This window comes from Phascolarctos cinereus, unplaced genomic scaffold (assembly GCF_003287225.1).
Source record: "Phascolarctos cinereus isolate Bilbo 61053 unplaced genomic scaffold, phaCin_HiC Scaffold_2;HRSCAF=192, whole genome shotgun sequence".
NCBI classification, from domain to species: domain Eukaryota; kingdom Metazoa; phylum Chordata; class Mammalia; order Diprotodontia; family Phascolarctidae; genus Phascolarctos; species Phascolarctos cinereus.
The window spans coordinates 103,141,978-103,158,645 of NW_027555625.1; the positions used below are offsets into that span (position 1 = coordinate 103,141,978).

At 38.8% G+C, this 16,668-nt stretch overlaps 2 protein-coding genes across 2 annotated transcripts in view; one reads left to right on the forward strand and one right to left on the reverse strand.

Annotated features, from left to right (window-relative positions):
- Positions 1-15,062, forward strand: part of EML6 (EMAP like 6) — a 295,107-nt gene extending 280,045 nt beyond the window's left edge. The window contains 6 exon segments of the mRNA XM_078149518.1: positions 2,576-2,748; positions 3,459-3,621; positions 9,397-9,500; positions 10,585-10,738; positions 11,440-11,540; positions 12,920-15,062. Of these exon segments, the coding sequence (XP_078005644.1) occupies positions 2,576-2,748; positions 3,459-3,621; positions 9,397-9,500; positions 10,585-10,738; positions 11,440-11,540; positions 12,920-12,944 (720 nt within the window). The 3' untranslated portion in view covers positions 12,945-15,062.
- A 613-nt stretch (positions 15,063-15,675) lies between these two features.
- The window catches only part of RTN4 (reticulon 4), a 74,701-nt gene continuing 73,708 nt past the window's right edge, over positions 15,676-16,668 (reverse strand). Inside the window, 1 exon segment of the mRNA XM_020996213.2 lies at positions 15,676-16,658. Coding sequence (XP_020851872.1) covers positions 16,616-16,658 — 43 coding nt within the window. The 3' untranslated portion in view covers positions 15,676-16,615.

Genomic DNA, 16,668 nt, shown 5'->3' on the forward strand with positions numbered 1-16,668 from the left:
AATATTGGATAACAGAGTCAGGATCCAAGAATATCTTGAAAATCTGGAATAATAGGTCAAGTCAAATAAGAAGAAATTTAGGGATAGATTTAATATTTCCCATCTACATAAATTTTTATGAGAACTATCTACTCATTCATCAAGGGTATCCTCAACGAGGGTATTACGCACATCAGATTATATTTTTGCCATCACCTGAACAACTGAAAGAATACAAGAACACAAGATCCGTATGTGATTATTGTTTATTTAGCATAACAAAACACCACCTTAAATATCTCTTACAACAAAGTAAATCCCATCCATTCATCAAGATTATTCAAGATTCCATAAATGATAACCTTGAACAACAAACATTTTGTCATTAATACTAGGCAAGAAATAAAATGAGATGTATTCTTGTCAAAGGGGGTTTGCCAGGGTTTCTTGGCATAGAGGAGATCCAGCACAGAGTCCAAATTGAAGTGGGTTTCCTTATAGATGGTGAGGTCCTGTTAGTGGATGACATAGTGCTGGTTGCATCAAGCCCAGAAACTTTGCAGAGCCTCCCGGAAGAGACCTATAACCATGCAAAAATACTGTTGTATGGCTACGAATTGCAGAACAGCATTATGTTATGCAAAGAATGAAAAAAGAGTTTCACTCAGAGGGCAATGAACAGTCACATAGGTGGGTGTGCTCAGGCTGTAACAATGCAAAATAAGGAACTATAAAGAAGGACCAAAGTAAAGCATATCATCAGAAAAATATGATTAAAACAATATGGGCTGGTCACCTGGAGAGTGTAAGAGATGACCAATGGATAGCCTGGGTGACATTCTCATGATGTCAAGAAAAAGTGAGGAAGGTCCTTGGCACTGAATGGACCCCCAACTTCTGGAAGGATATAGACAAAGGAGGAAGGAAGGGAGGAGGGAGTGAAAGAAGGAGGGAAGGAAGGAAGGAACAAAGGAAGGAAGGAAAGAAGGAAAGGAGGGAATGGAGGAGGGAGGGGGGAAGGAAAAAAGAAGGGAAAGAAGGAAGGAGAAAGAAGGATGGCAAAGAAAAGTATTTACTAAGTACCTACTATGTACCAGGCACCATGCTAAGCACTTTACAAATATTATCTCATTTGATCGAGACAAAAATTTCATAGGATTGGCAGGCATGGATGAGTTGCAGTCTGCATCACTGGAGACAGCATCCTCCAAGGGATAACAGGTCCATTTGAGTATTTCAGTAAATACAATTTCTACAATTATGTTTTAAAAATTAGCTTCATAAGTGCAGATTAAGAGAGATATGACTATCTAGGAGTTCATGAAAAAAAGTGACTAACCAAAAAGAAATGTGTGGCCAGCTATGGGTTATACTAGAAAGCCTCTGAGGTACCTTCCAGCTCTTTGATTCTGTGATTCTTACTCTGTATTCGAAGAGTTTTTGTGACCTTCAAGCTCAATATGGTTTAAGAGAATAATAGGGAAGCCAAAAAATTACTACTATCCAATAAATACTAATATGATCATAACTTACATTAAGAGAGGCTTAGTGTCCAAAATAAAAAGGTCATAGCTCCATAATACACTGTCCTGGTCAGGCCACCTAAGAGGAGTACTATATTTACCTCCAGGTATTACATTTTAGGAAGGATATAGGCAAACTTAAATATCTGGAGAATAAGGCAACCAGAAAAGGGTCTGGAGACTATATACTATGTTAGGTTCTGTGAGGGATATAAGAGCATAATACTAAGGAGCTTATCATTGAGTTGGAAAGACAAGACTTCCACACATACAAAATTAGGAAACAATTCAGAAGAGTATCATTATATACTAAATGATGTGGCATATACTCCAAGCACTGTTAAGAAAGTACAATAAATATGTAAATATATACGGTAATAATAGCTAGCATTTACATAGTGCTTTAACATTTGCAAAACGCTTTTACAAACATTATCTCATTTTATCTCACAATGACCCCAGAAGATATGTGCTATTATCATCCCCATTTTACAGATGAGGAAACTAAAGCAGATAAACATTAACTTGCCTAGGATCACACAGCTAGTAAGTGACCAAGGCCAGATTTAAACTCAGGTCTTCCTTCTTCCAGGCCCAGTGCTCTGTGCACTATGCCACCTACCTGCTTCTGTGTGGCAGAATGAATACCTAAAGTTCATTCATGCATATATTCATCACTCAATTAATCAACAAGTATTTATTCAATGCCTACTAAGGCAGGCAGTCATCGCTCATCATTTATTAAGCCCTGCCATGTGACAAACACGACACTAAGCACACAGGGGAATGCAAAGCTTAGATAGAAAAAAATCCCAGTCCTTATGGGGTTGGCCATTCAGTGGAAGATTAAACAGCAACACAGAGAGCTAGAACACATTCATGATGGTGCACTGGTGTGAGGACACCCTTATTTAACAGAAACTTTCTACATAGCCAAGCCATTTAGTTACAGTTTTCTATAAGAAACCTATGTCTCTGGGATATCACAGCAAGGCAAGTCTAGCCACTGCATTTTCCTTGAATTACCAACGGAAGAAGTTTTACGGTGTTTAAATAGTGTTGTGTGTCTTCAGAAACTCCTGAACAAGGTCAACTTGGGCCATGCTGCCAGATGTGCTGCCTACAGCCCTGATGGAGACATGGTGGCCATTGGCATGAAAAATGGAGAATTTGTTATCTTATTGGTGAACAGCCTGAAAGTCTGGGGGAAAAAACGAGATCGGAAATCAGCTATTCAGGATATCAGGTATTAATGGGTGTCATGACTCTAGTCACCAGGGACTACTCATTTTAAATAGGCTTTGGCCAATAGAAGAGGGGATCTGAAAGAACTCAGTTGCCAACCTTTCAGCTAGCCATTGAATGGATGATTATATGGGTCTTATGCTATCACTGGTTTAAAAAAAGAAAGAAAGAAAAACATAACAAACTATAAATGCATTTTAATTGAATTTCATAATGTCTACTGAGTTGTTGAGATAAATACCATTGCTTAGATAACAATATTATCCAAAAGATGACATAAATTTTCTCTTTATTATAATGAGATTACATTTAAATCTTATCTTGATTTTTTTCTGCTTCAGCCAAGACAAGGAGAGTTTGTAAACCAGTGTCATTTCATAAAAATGGCAAAATAATCAAATTTGAGGTTTTAAATAGAGATGGTAGAACCATTACAAATGAGCTAATTAAATAGATCTCTAAGGCCTCTTATAGACCTAGATCAATGATCCTATAACTGTGAGTAGGGAATACAGAATAGAATTGACCACAAATGATACTGGGATGCAATCTTATTGCCTATGAGACCAGAGAGCTCCATGGCAGATTTAATTAAAAATAAATGTTAGATTGAAATGAATGCACATTATGAATCTCTTCTCAAAACCAGCTAAAAACTATTATCTGGATTTTTGTTCCCCATTAACCATGCCTTTGATTTGTTTCTTCTAGAATGAGTCCAGACAACCACTTCTTAGCCGTGGGTTCATCAGAACACACTGTTGACTTCTATGACCTCACCCAAGGCACAAACTTGAACCGAATTGGATACTGCAAAGACATCCCAAGCTTTGTTATTCAGATGGATTTCTCAGCTGACAGCAAATACATTCAGGTATGTTTTAGCTTTAATGAATCAGTTGAATTAAGTTTATTTCAATTATATAAAACATTAACAATAGCTAGCATTTATATAGCATTTTTAAAGTTCAGAAATTCTTTGCATAAATTATCTCATTTGCTCCTCATGACAATCCTGTGAAGTAGAGATTATTATTATTCCATTTTACAAATGAGGAGACTGAGATTGAGAATGAGACTTGGCCCAAAGTCAGATAGCTAAGTGTCTAAGGCTAGATTAGAAGTCAAGGCTTCCACATAGAGATAGGATATGATAGGATAGGATAGTATGGGATGGGATGAGATGAGATGGGATGGGATGAGATGGGATGGGATGGGATGGGATAGGATAGGATAGGATAGGATAGGATAGGATAGGATAGGATAGGATAGGATAGGATAGGATAGGATAGGATAAGGCTATAATGAATATTCCTATGATTTCAATGATATGAGAAGATCCCATGGGAAGAAACTCCTTCTTCCAATATAAGAAGTTATCTTTTCCTCAACTTCTACTCTTGGAGAGTTTTCTCTCGCCCTGAGAAGTTGGGTAACTTTCCTAGGATCACACAACCCATATATGCCAGAAGTGGGACTTAAATCCATGTTTTCCATGCTTTAAAGGCCAACTTTCTCTCTACTAAAACTCTGCTATTTTGCTGTTACTTAATTTTATATCATCTATATTCTCTATTGCATCCCTCCTCCCATTCTGTCCAGGAGAACTAGAACTTCTTATTCAGTACTCAATGAATTTGTTAACTATAAAATTGGGTATAACAAGTCAGATGAACAAGTCAGAGTTCATTATTTTCAAAAGGCAACCAATTTCACCCCTTACCATTACCATTACCTTGCCATTGGGAGAACTGTTTACTACCTTGAAAATTATTATAATAGTATTATGATACATTTGGGTGAGTTTTTTTTCTTTCACAATATTTTCTCTTTTTGCCTCACTAGAATCTCAGATGGATTCTAATGGGTAGCTATGCAACAGGAAAGACAAAAAAAAAAAAGTCAAGGCTTCTTGACACCAAGTCCAGTTCTATCCACTGTGCCACCTGGCTGCCTCTTAATATCTACCATGTGCAAAGCACTATGCTAGGGGCTAGGAGATATAAAAATCACTATAAATAGTCATGTGATTTATTTTGTCATTAATATTTAAATGACATATAAAAGACTGTGATGGAGTTCGCAGCACCTGTTTTCTCCCTGCTATGTTCTCCTCATAGTCGGCCTGGCAAGGGTGGGGGTGGGGAGGTTGTTGCTAAAGAAATACTTTTATATTTAACCCTAAATATGAATTTTCCCATCACTGTGCTCTGTGAAAAACCTGAGGGAGGAAGAGGGTATTGATTGGACTTAAATATCACTATTTGCCACAAATATCAATTCAACATTGTCTCAGCTCTAATTTACTTCTTCCATATATCAATCTTTTCTTCTCTTGTGCTCCACATTAATCCACATGCATCTCTGACTCCCCTGCCTGATGCCCCTAAACTTGGGTGGAAATCCCTTGCTTCAGGTTAATAGAACCTCAAAATTAATTTAGTTTTCCTAGATGCCTATGAATACTCTAGTCTAGCTCAACAATTCTCCATTATCCTGGGAAGGGCCTCCAAATTCTCTGTGATCTGGGGTCTAGGAAACCAAGGACTGCATTCGTGTTAGCTTTTTGGGGAGCCATGTCAAGCTTGAAATCTACTTAAACCACCAGTTATTTTTCAAATGAATTCTACCCATTCATCACCCATTTTGTACTTGAGAAGTTAATTTTTGAACCCAACGATATGATTTTACATATATCCCTATTACATGTTATCTTCTTAAATATCCCTATTAAACTGTGATTAGGCACAGTGGTCAAGCAAGCAAACGTTTAATGAATATCTGCTATGTGCCAGGCTCTAAGTTAGGTCCTAGGAATACAAAGGTAAAAATGAAATGACCTCTATCCTCCAGGAGTTTATATTCTAAAAGAGGAAGCAACAGGCATACATATTTAAGTATGTACAAAAAAAACCAGAATTGCAAGAAGTCCAATTGGACTAGACTATAGAATAAGTAAGGGGGAAATGTATAATAAGCCTGGAAAGTTAGGCTGGGGCCAGACAGTGAAACACCATAAATGCCTGAGGAGTTTACCTTTTATTCTGAAGCTAATAGAGTCATTGAAGTTTATTCAGTAGGGGAGTGACATAGTCAGACCTTAGCCTTATGAAAGCCATTTTGGTGGTTGTGGAGGATGGAATGGAGAAGGGAAAGATTTGAGGCAGGAAAACCAAGTAGGAGGGTATGGCCATACTCCCAGTGAGAGGTGACCAGGACCTGAACTAGGATGGCAGTGTTTGTATGAATAAGAAGGGATGGATGTGAAAGATTTTGTACAAGTAAAATCAACAAGACTTGGCAAGTGATTGAATATTGAATGTTCTACTACCTGTCAAGTTCTTTTGGGATTCTGACTCTATCATTCAATGTGTTAGCCATCCCTCCCAGCTTCAAATCATCTGCAAATTTGATTAGCAGAGCATCTGTGTCTGTTTTCTAAGCCAATTACAATAATAGGCCAATTACTGAAATGGCACAGGGCCAGGCACAGATCCCTGGAAAACTCCAGTGGATACTTTCCAACTTGACATTGAACTATTAATGACTACTCTTTAGTTCTAGAATTTTGGAAGAAATCTAAGTTAAACAGTAGTGTGGCTTATAGTCTGCTGATTCCATTCTTTTCTGCTTTGTGGAAATCAGAACACTTGCGTTCTTGGCATTTATGACAGCTTGTGCTGATGCGTGGAAGGGGTAGATGAAGTGAGTTGTTATCTGAAAGCAACTGAAACTGTTACAAGGTTCTGCAAGACAGGCCAGCCTATGCTGGTGCTGGGCCTGGAACCAGTAAGACTCTTCTTCATGAGTTCAAATAAGACACTTACTGTGTGACACTAATGCAAGTCATATTAACCCTATTTGCCTCAGTTTCCTTACCTGTAAAATGAGCTAGAGAAGGAAATGGCAACCCACTCCAGTAACTCTGCCTAGAAAACCCCAAAAGGGTCATGAAGAATCAAACACAACTGAACAAGTATTTTATTTATCAGGATGGTATTTATGTACGTTTGAGAAATAAATGGTGATACAGATGTGTTTAAGACCTACTGTTAGAGGATCTTTCAGTAATTATAATGATCCTTCTTAGTTCACGAGAACAATGAAACATACTTTCATGAAGAGTCAGATACAACTGAAAAATGGCTGAACAACAACTGATATTACTACCAATGGGAAGATTTATGTTTCTTCCTCCTTAAATTCCCCACTACTTGACACCTGATAAACTTATAATGCCAGTCAGCAAAACTCAAATGCTGGTTGGCTCTTCACTGTCTCTTGAGACAACGTTGATTTAGCAGTCCCTGTTCAGCAGTCCCATGGCTGCTGCGAGCCAAGGTGATAGAACTAGGTGAACAGTAGCAATAGTGATAGAAGTTATAAAGTCATACAGGGAAGTAGTTTGGGGAGAAACATAATGAGCTCAGTTTTTAACACTTAGCTTGAGGTGCCAGTAGGATGTATACATGGAAATGACTAGCAGATAGAAGACTAGTAATAGACAGTTGGAGATGCCAGCCTGAAACTTAGAAGAGCGATAGATTTAGGAGTTGGCTGTGGAGAGATGATAGTTAAACCTATGGGAGTGAATGAGATTGCCAAGGAAGAAAATTCAGAGAAAAGAAAGCCTAGGACACGTTCTGTATTGGTTTGAGAAGAGAGTGATGAGCTAGTGATGAAGACAAAAAAGGAGGAATAAGGAAGAGTGTGGATATCTGACTACAAGGAGAGAAAATGTATCTAAGAGGGGGATAGTTAATAGTATCAGAAGTCAATGAGGATGAGGACCAGGAAAGAGTCGCAGCATTTTACAATGAAGAAGATATGGGTGACCTTTGAGAGAGCAATTTCACCAGTGATGATTGCAGAAGCCAAATTGTAAGGGAAAAGGGGCAGTAAGAAAATGGAGGTATCAGGAATAGACAACTTTTTCTAGCAGTGAATAAGAGAGAGATGGGAAAGTAGTCAAATAGAAGGCCACACATAGGCTGGCCTGTACTGCAGAACTTTACAACAGAAGTAATTACCAGAGGTAATAGCCTCTCAAACAATAAAAAGGTTTTTTTTTTTTAGGACTGGGAAAGAAGAGATAACTACATGGAACAATGGTCCAATAGTAGGGGGTGGGATCGAAAGCACAGTTAGAGGAATTATTTCAGGATTAGATGAAGGAATTTGAAGAACTTGCCTTTGGATAACCTGAATCTTTTTAGTGAGGTAGGTTTTCATCTACTATAATTGTAGGAGAAATTAAGTTTTATCAGTCCCTGTCTATAAAAAGCAGAGACCAAGAGCTTCCAGCCCCTAAAGTTTTTCCTTTACTTTATCCCTCCTAAATCCTCCTGTTCATTTATAAACTTCCCAAAAGGAGCTAATAAAAATCCTGCAGTTTCAAACCAGTCAGTTCTACCAAGAATCACATTTTGCTTTAAGATTCCTCTTAAGTTGGCCTCATCCTTCTTTGATATGAATTTGAAAAAGGGTTAGGCACATAAAGAAGAAGCTTTCTCTACTGTGAAAACGTATTAGTGGCGTTCCTGGAGGATTCGAATGAAGAGCTGGGGAAAGGATCTGGTTGGATCTCCTACATCTTCAGCAAATGAGGGGGGAGGGGTCCCCCCAATTGGCCTCATTTTGAAATGTCCATTGCAAAAGGGGGAAAATGGTATCTTTTGATGTGTCCACAATGGCCAAAGTATCCAGATTTTCCCAGAAGAGTCCCAGAGCACTTAAGGAGGCAAAGAACCTGAAAATCAAATTTTCCCTTGCGCAAAATACCTCCTGAATAATTCAGATCACACAGTCTCCATGAGAAAACTCACTTCTTTTGCTGGGAGACGTATGCCATTTGTTTTCATCACTGTGTGAGCACAGGGTCTTCAACACAGTAGGTGCTCAATAAATACTTACTGAAAGAACAAGCCACTCTCTAGAGTTGGGGTTATTAACCTTTTTAGAGTCATGGACCCTTTTGGTAGTCTGGTGAAGCCTACGGACTCCTCAGAATAAATGTTTTTAAATGCACAAAACAAAATACATGAGATTACAAAGGAAACTAATTACATATTGACATAGTTATCAAAATATTTTAAAAACAAGCTCACATTTCCTAAGTTAGGAGCCCCTACTTTAGCTAAGTGGCATAATGGTTAGAGTGCTAGAACTGGAGTCAGGAAAACCTGAATTCAAATCCTGCCTTAGATACTGTGTGACCTGCCTTTCTCCGTCTGCCTCAGTTTTTCCATCTATAAAATAAGGACAATAGCACCAACCTCCCAGGGTTGTTGTGAGGATTAAATGAGATATTTGTAAAGAGTTTTGCAAATCTTAAAGCAATATATAAAGACTAGCTAGTATTATAGTTGTTATTAGAATTATACCAATTAACACAATAAGGGTGTAGAAAAGCTAGAGTGGGTGAGAGCTGTTATCACTCCTGAGAGGATGGGGGTAATGACAGACACTTAGCTCTCTGGATTAGCTGCATAGCTCTTAGCTCCAATTTAGCCTGGGATGAAGAGCAGAGCTCTTGGGATGGCCCCAACTATTGCTGAGGCTAGGTGGGTGCTTTGGGGAAAATGCACCAGAGGTAATATCCTCTCGGACAAGAAAAAGCTGGTTACTATGGGTTCCCATTCACTTACAGGTTTCGACAGGGTCTTACAAGCGTCAGGTCCATGAAGTCCCACTGGGGAAGCAGGTGACTGATACCACAGTTATTGAGAATATCACCTGGGCCACCTGGACAAGGTAATACAAAGCAAATCCTCCAAGGAAAACATCACAATGTATTCCCCTTGTCTCAGGATCAGTTAGCCTCCTAACTCTGAACTCACTCAAAATTTAGAAGTGAGAATTTGCTCTTCTGAAATCTACTCTTAGAAGAAATCTCCAATTCCTTTTAATGAGTTCAGGGGAAATGACTTGCCTCCTATGTAGGCTGAGCTCCTCCCAATAGATTCAGACCCAAGGACCTTAACCTTATGTGTCGCTAAAGGTCCCTACCTGCCCAGTTGATGGTAGACCTGGGAGAGAAGCAAGACTGGAATTACCATGTTGATTCAAACATAGGCTGAACTTTCTTTTACAACCTGGATATAAAATCTGAGTAGGATCTATAATTAATGCTACTTTCAGTATTTTTCTACAATTTTAGGAGTCTAAACTATATGGAGATAGAGCATTGGATAGAGTACGGAGCCTGGAGTCAGACTCATCCTCCTGAGTTCAAATCTGGTCTCAGACACTTACCAGCTGTGTGATGTAGGGCAAGTCACTTAATCCTGTTTGCCTCAGTTTCCTCATCTGTGAAATGAACAGGAGAAGGAAATGGCAAACTACTCCAGTATTTCTGCCAAGACAACCTTGAACGGGATCATGAAGAGTCAGACACAACTGAAAAAAGATGAACAGCCGCCTATATAGGTGGTAGGGGTTGGAGGCAGGGCTTTAGAACATTAATATATCATTTAGCAGGTGGTGAAACAATGTAGGAAAACACTCAGAAGGTAGTGTATTGTGCAGGGACCAAGGATATTAGTTAATGGAGAAGAGAGAAGAAAACATTGCTTTCTAGAGTGCTACATTAGCAAAAACAGAGAGGGAAAAGGAAAATAAGGGGTTATTAGTCAACTTGACCATGTGGCTAGAACTGAACGGAGAATTGGTTTTTCCTGTGAAGTTTAAAAACTAGGGTCATAAAGCAAGGATGAGGAAAAAGAGCTCTGGGATAAAAAGATGCTCCCCTCTTCCTCTGGATTTACTATCCCTGAAATTCACTCGTGTGGCTTCTCAATCCCTATTCCCATGTTGTGCTCTTTTCTGGTTGGAATAGCATTCTAGGAGATGAAGTCATTGGGATCTGGCCCCGAAACGCAGATAAGGCTGATGTCAACTGTGCCTGTGTGACCCATGCTGGCCTGAATGTTGCCACCGGAGATGACTTTGGGCTGGTGAAACTCTTTGATTTTCCATGCACAGAAAAATTTGTAAGTCTTCATTGGAATGTAGCTGCCTGTGCTGGGTATTTTTTCCAAATCCTCTGGCATCCATAGGCCTATTAGCCAGTTGGCCAATCCTGTGATTTTACTATTTAGCACCTCTGGTGCATAAGTCATGGTATGCCCAGGAAGGGGAATAGATGTTCAGGAGCAGAGGTGGAGTTGAGGGGTGGAGGATGAGAGGCCAAGTAGAAGTCTAATTAATTATAAGCCAGAATTCCCAGGGTAAGGAATGGCAGTTCCTTACACTGAAAACACAGCCTTTAGTAATCAGGTCCATCTCCCTATAGCCACGAGATTGGACAATAACTAAACTTAGATGGTGCTTTGTAAGATGCTGGAGGCAACAAAAAATATCTTCTGCTCAGTTGTGCTTCCGAAGCTATTCGTATCCCCACAATCATAGAAAGTAGACTTTCTAGGATAAAGGATGTGAATTTCATTTGAAAGAATATTGAGGAGGTCAACTAAGTAAAAAAATATCATGGGGTATAAAGTGGAAAAGGGGACAGAAGGCCTAGAGTATGAAAGAGAGCAAGAGAGAAAAAAGTTGGTTGGGAAGAAGCCACCAGACGAAGTGGTAAAGCTGGGGAGACCCTAGGCAGCTTTGAGATGTTTGTGACTCTGGGAGGGTCTGGGATACTCCAATACCCTTATCCAATTTCCTTGGTGTTAACTTTTACTTATAGGCCAAACACAAACGTTACTTTGGTCATTCAGCTCATGTGACTAACATCCGATTCTCTCATGATGACAAGTATGTGATCAGCACTGGAGGAGACGATTGCAGGTAACCTACAATGCTATTCCACAGATATGTTCTTCTGTCCCTTAGGTCCACTCTTCAGGGATTGTTTCTACCAGGTCTCTGGCTCCTAAGTCTCACCAGGCCTGACCTCATTAAATAAGACTGTATATGATTTTTGAGTTCTTATGGAGAAAGACAGCATCAAAGTCCAAGGTTCTAATCCAATTCTAAGAGCTTTGGACGGCTTCAAAGTAGCCTTGGAATATTGGGTACCCCAAGGGCCACATAACTGGTTAACACTGTGGTCATGTGACCAAATGAAATGCAAGTATCAGCCCCATCCCTTCATGTTGACTCCAGGTCACCTAAAATGGTTAGTTGACTTCCATAGGCTGATAGCATTTAGGACATAGCTGTTTATAGATAAACAGAAGGGTAGATGGTCCTTGATCCATGTCTAAGCATATCCATTATTCATCAGTTTAAATTAAGATAGCAAAATTATAGTCAAAAGTATTTAAAATTAGCTTAAATGTATCCTCTTGACTACATGTTTTGTACGGTATAACAGCAAGATAGTAGGACTGCCGTGTACCCCCAGAGCACCCATACTTTGGAAAGGAAAATTTTCAGCCTAGTGCCACCACCACAGCAAGCTCTTAGACCTCCTTTCCCAATCTCCTCTGTGTCTGGCACTCAGTGAAATTTCCTGTTTAGTAGGGGACCCCTGAAGTTGATCCAATAAACGCCCATGTCATTAAGGACTAGCTCAATCCACTTTACTTGTATTTGAAAGACACCTACACTGATGACGCACCTCACTGTGACATGAGTATATTTCAGGTTGCAGGGACTGATGAAGAAGAGTCATTTGGATTTTAGTTGTTCCAAGTTTTTGGTTTTTTGGCATCACTTCCTCTCCCCAACCCACTTAAATGCTGCAGTACCACCAGGAGGCCAGATCACTTCTTAGCCTGCAGGGTCACAGACTCTCCATCTTGTCCATCTTTGGTCACTGCTCAGCACTCAGCAACCATTTAAATAGCAAACACTAGCAACCAGCCATCTTACACGTCATGGGATGTACAAGCTTAGAAGTGATGCTAACTAATTTCTGGCTGCCTGAGTAACGAGAAAAAGCAGATATAAGTAATTTACCCACAGGGAAAAACAAGGTGGCTTCCGTTAGGTCCACGGTGGGCTATAAGCCTTGGGGGAATGCACTAAGTGCCTTGGTATTCGAACTTTGAGAGGCATGATGGGAGGCAATGCTCTCACACCCAGGTGATGTCAGGAAAAAAAACAAAAACTCTTTCATAACAGTTCCCCACACAAAAGAAGTTAACACAAATCAAACATGCATTTGACTGCCCAACAGATTCTCAAGCAGCTGAAAAATTGTCTTTTTCTTTTCTTTTCAGTATATTCGTGTGGAGATGTTTGTAAAATAACAGACACAAAACCTGGAGAACTGTATCACATTACTGCTGCACTTCAGAGGCTGTGGCCAAGTGCCTCTTTACCTTTTCAGGTGCTTGGAAATGATTGATGTAAGAGGATGCAGTCACAATTGTGGTGTTCTAAGGAAGCACTCTAACAACCTGGAATTTGCAAAACTGATAAATCCCATGGAGAAAGAAAACCAAACATAAGACTTTGGTGGCCCCTGTTCCTAAAGAAGAATAAAAACCATCTCTCTCTCTCTCTCACACACACACACACACACATACAGTCAAAATCTTGTCTGATACTGTAGCCCACTGACAAAATTTTAAGCCTCAGTTGCCCTAACAATTACATAGCTTTGCTTTGCATTGTTAACTTCTTAAAAGCATTATGTTTTATGTCCTGTTTTCACACATTTTAGGAGATGTTCACCTTCTCAAAATCACTATCTTGAACAAGATTAATTCTAAGTTATACACACTGGGATAAAAGGAATGCTAAAAGTGCAGTTTTCCACTAAAGCTAAACACTTTCAAAAACCAAATGAGCCATGTACAAAAAAAAAAGTTGAAAAATGTTAATTTTTTTAATGTTTTATTTGCAAAGTTTTATATCCATGAAGTGCCTTTGAAAGTTTTTAGTCATGTGGGCTACTCTCACCTCCCACAAATACTTGCTTTCTACATATGGTGCTATAACTTTAAAACTGAGGGCTAACCAAACACCCTTAGCGGATATGTAGTTTCTCATTCCTGTCCTGATTTTATTCTTTACACAATTTGTAATGGGATGACATAAGTCATCTGCTTCAGAAATAATGGATACAGGTGAGCCAAAGTTGTTATTTTAATACAGCAGGGGTGGAGCGGAGGATGAATGATTGAGATTTTCATTAAGCTTAGTTCACTAAGCAGCCCGGACCTCAAATCACATTTTTCAAAAATTCTAGAAATAAAAAAGGCTACTTCAAAGGCACAAGATGATGGACTCCAAACTCGCTTGTTTTATGTTCTAGTCTATGCGTTGATGGTAAATAGCCAAGTGTCGATTAAAATCTTTGCTGCCTCTATTTCCTGAGTGATACTAGCTAAGGCTGAACTGAATCTCAGTCTTGCCCCTATCCCCATTCCTTCCCTTACTTCCCACATCTCAAAATTGGCAGGCAGCCTTCACTAGGGTTGTTGGCTTTTGGTCCATTTGCTTCAGGAAGAAGTCAGAACAAAAATCCCTGTGTGACAAATTTCTAAGCCCCTGAGGTATTTGCTACAACTTAGTCTCGGTAATTAAAAAAAAAAACAACTTAAAAATAGCCTACCATTTTTATAAAATGAGTTTTACTTAATAACTTTCCCAAACCACACCATCTAAGATTATATTGTAATCTATTACTGGTCAAAATAAACCATGGTCAGTAATAGACCACAGGGCCCTCACCTAGTGCCTTGCATAAAGAAGGCACTTAACAAATGTTTGTGGACTAGAGTAGGGCATAAAATAGAGAAGGAAGGTTGGCCTAAGTACACTGTATTGACTGGCAGTACTGAAAGTATACACTAGCTATTCTGTATACATATTTACTGGACTAAACTACTGAAATTTAAGAGCTATTGGCTATTTTATCCTGTTTAGATAAAAAACAGCAAAATAAAATATCTTCAATTAAGGAATAAAAATTCTAACATCACAAGTGCTTCAGCATTCTCAATGAAATACATCATTCATTAAGCTATTTTTCTATGCCAAATTTATTAATGCCTTATGTTAATATACAATTAGTTTGTCAGATCCATGAGTCCCTATGCAGTCTTCACTAGAACTTAATTTTCCCCCCTGTATTAATAATGTAACCATATTGGCTGGTGATGCTGGGTGATCACCACATTTGCCTATGTTGTACTACTGTTGGCCTTTCATATTGACTGTACCTTAAATAGAAATAAACATGTGAAAATACAACGAATTGATCAATGGTGATGTGTGAAAACCATATTTAAGAGCAATAGTGTCTGTGTGTGTCAGGAAAACACTTAATATATAATTTGTAAGCATTTATATGGTATGATTTTATGTATAAATCCTGCACTGTATCCTAATATAAATTAAAATACTGGCGCATGAGTTTATTTTTCAATTGTTTAAAGTGTTTAAAAAACAATTTGAAAACATTTTTGTTATGTGTTAAATAAATTTGATTACATACACATTTTCAATGTTGACTTTTATTGTCAACAACTTGATTCATGTTTAAATTTAATAGGTGCCCTGCATATAGTACAAAAGATGGAGACAAGGCACTTTCCCCACATTCTCATCTGACCCTTTATGAACCCATGAAGTAAGGGTTCCAGCATTATCCTCCTCAATTTACAGGTGAGATGTCAAGCTCAGGAACCAAGTGACTCCACTCACAAACCACACAGCTAGTATCAGAGGCAAGATTCACACTCACACCCATCCTGAGCTCATCTCCTGTACTGTTTTTTTCCCTACTGGGTTGTCTGGCCTCTGGGGTACATCTAAAATCATAATGGACATTGATCTTCTAGGAGCTGGACTATGAGCTTTAACAAAAGCTAAGAAGTGAACATTTCCGTTCAATTGCTGAAGCAAATGGTAGAAAGAATTCCAAGTTTCTAGACAACTGGACCTCAGTTTAAGGTGCTATTTAAAAACAAAAATAAAAACAACCTCTGAATAATTTGTTAGTTTCACAAAAACAAAACAGCAAAAATATTTTAAGTCTCTAAGCTTTATTGATACTTGGTTGGTTTTACATTTCACAATGCATTCCACAGACTTAGTTTAGGTACAGCTTAAACCGCAATTGAATAAATCTTAATTTGTAATTTCTTGCATAACAATGTTTGATATTTCCAAACAACATTTTTTTCAGCATTAGATTCAGTCCATAGATCCCAAGTGCGTGATGAAATTAACTACAGTAGGTTTGAGCAACAAAGTGTATGTTGTGGACTTTCTATGGGCATGGAGTTGTGTTTTATGTTGAAAATGGATGGTAGTGTTCCTAGAAATATAGTTTCTTTTTCTAGCTTATGTGATTTAGAGCTACTCATAGAACCATCAACTCTGAAATATCAAGCACTGTGGGGCAGCTGAAAGGTCTAAGCTTTGTGAAACACTATATATATTTATATATATTGGCAATTAATAAAACAGTAAAATCACAATACAGCTAGACTCATACCAAGAAGGCAAGCTTTCTCCTTGCTTTAGAGGTATGATCTCTTCTAAACATTTCATTTTAGAAAATCTGCATCATTCTACACAGACCATACACAGGGCACAAACTGTGAAAGGGTTCTCCCGTCAGATCCACCTGCTATATACCTTCCTGAAACACAGCAAGACTACCTCCAATGAAGCACAATGTACAAGCTTTCTCAGATCGTTGTGTGAGAGCCACTGCCTCACAAAGGATAAACAAAGGTGATTACGGCTGAAGTCCAGACACAGCAGCTTACGATACTTAAGATGACGAAACACATGGCAGTCAAAACAAGTATTTTTCCTCAAACACTGCGTTGCTAAAAAATAAAGATCTGTGAGACTGCTCTGCAATGTCAAGGCTCCATTCTCCCCCGACCCTCCCCATGGAATTCAAATGAAAATTTCCCCCGATGATGAATTCCTAGTGGTGTTGACTGCTGATTTTACTCAGCTTTGCTTTTCAATCCAGGGATTTTTGCTTGGATTCTACAAGTGA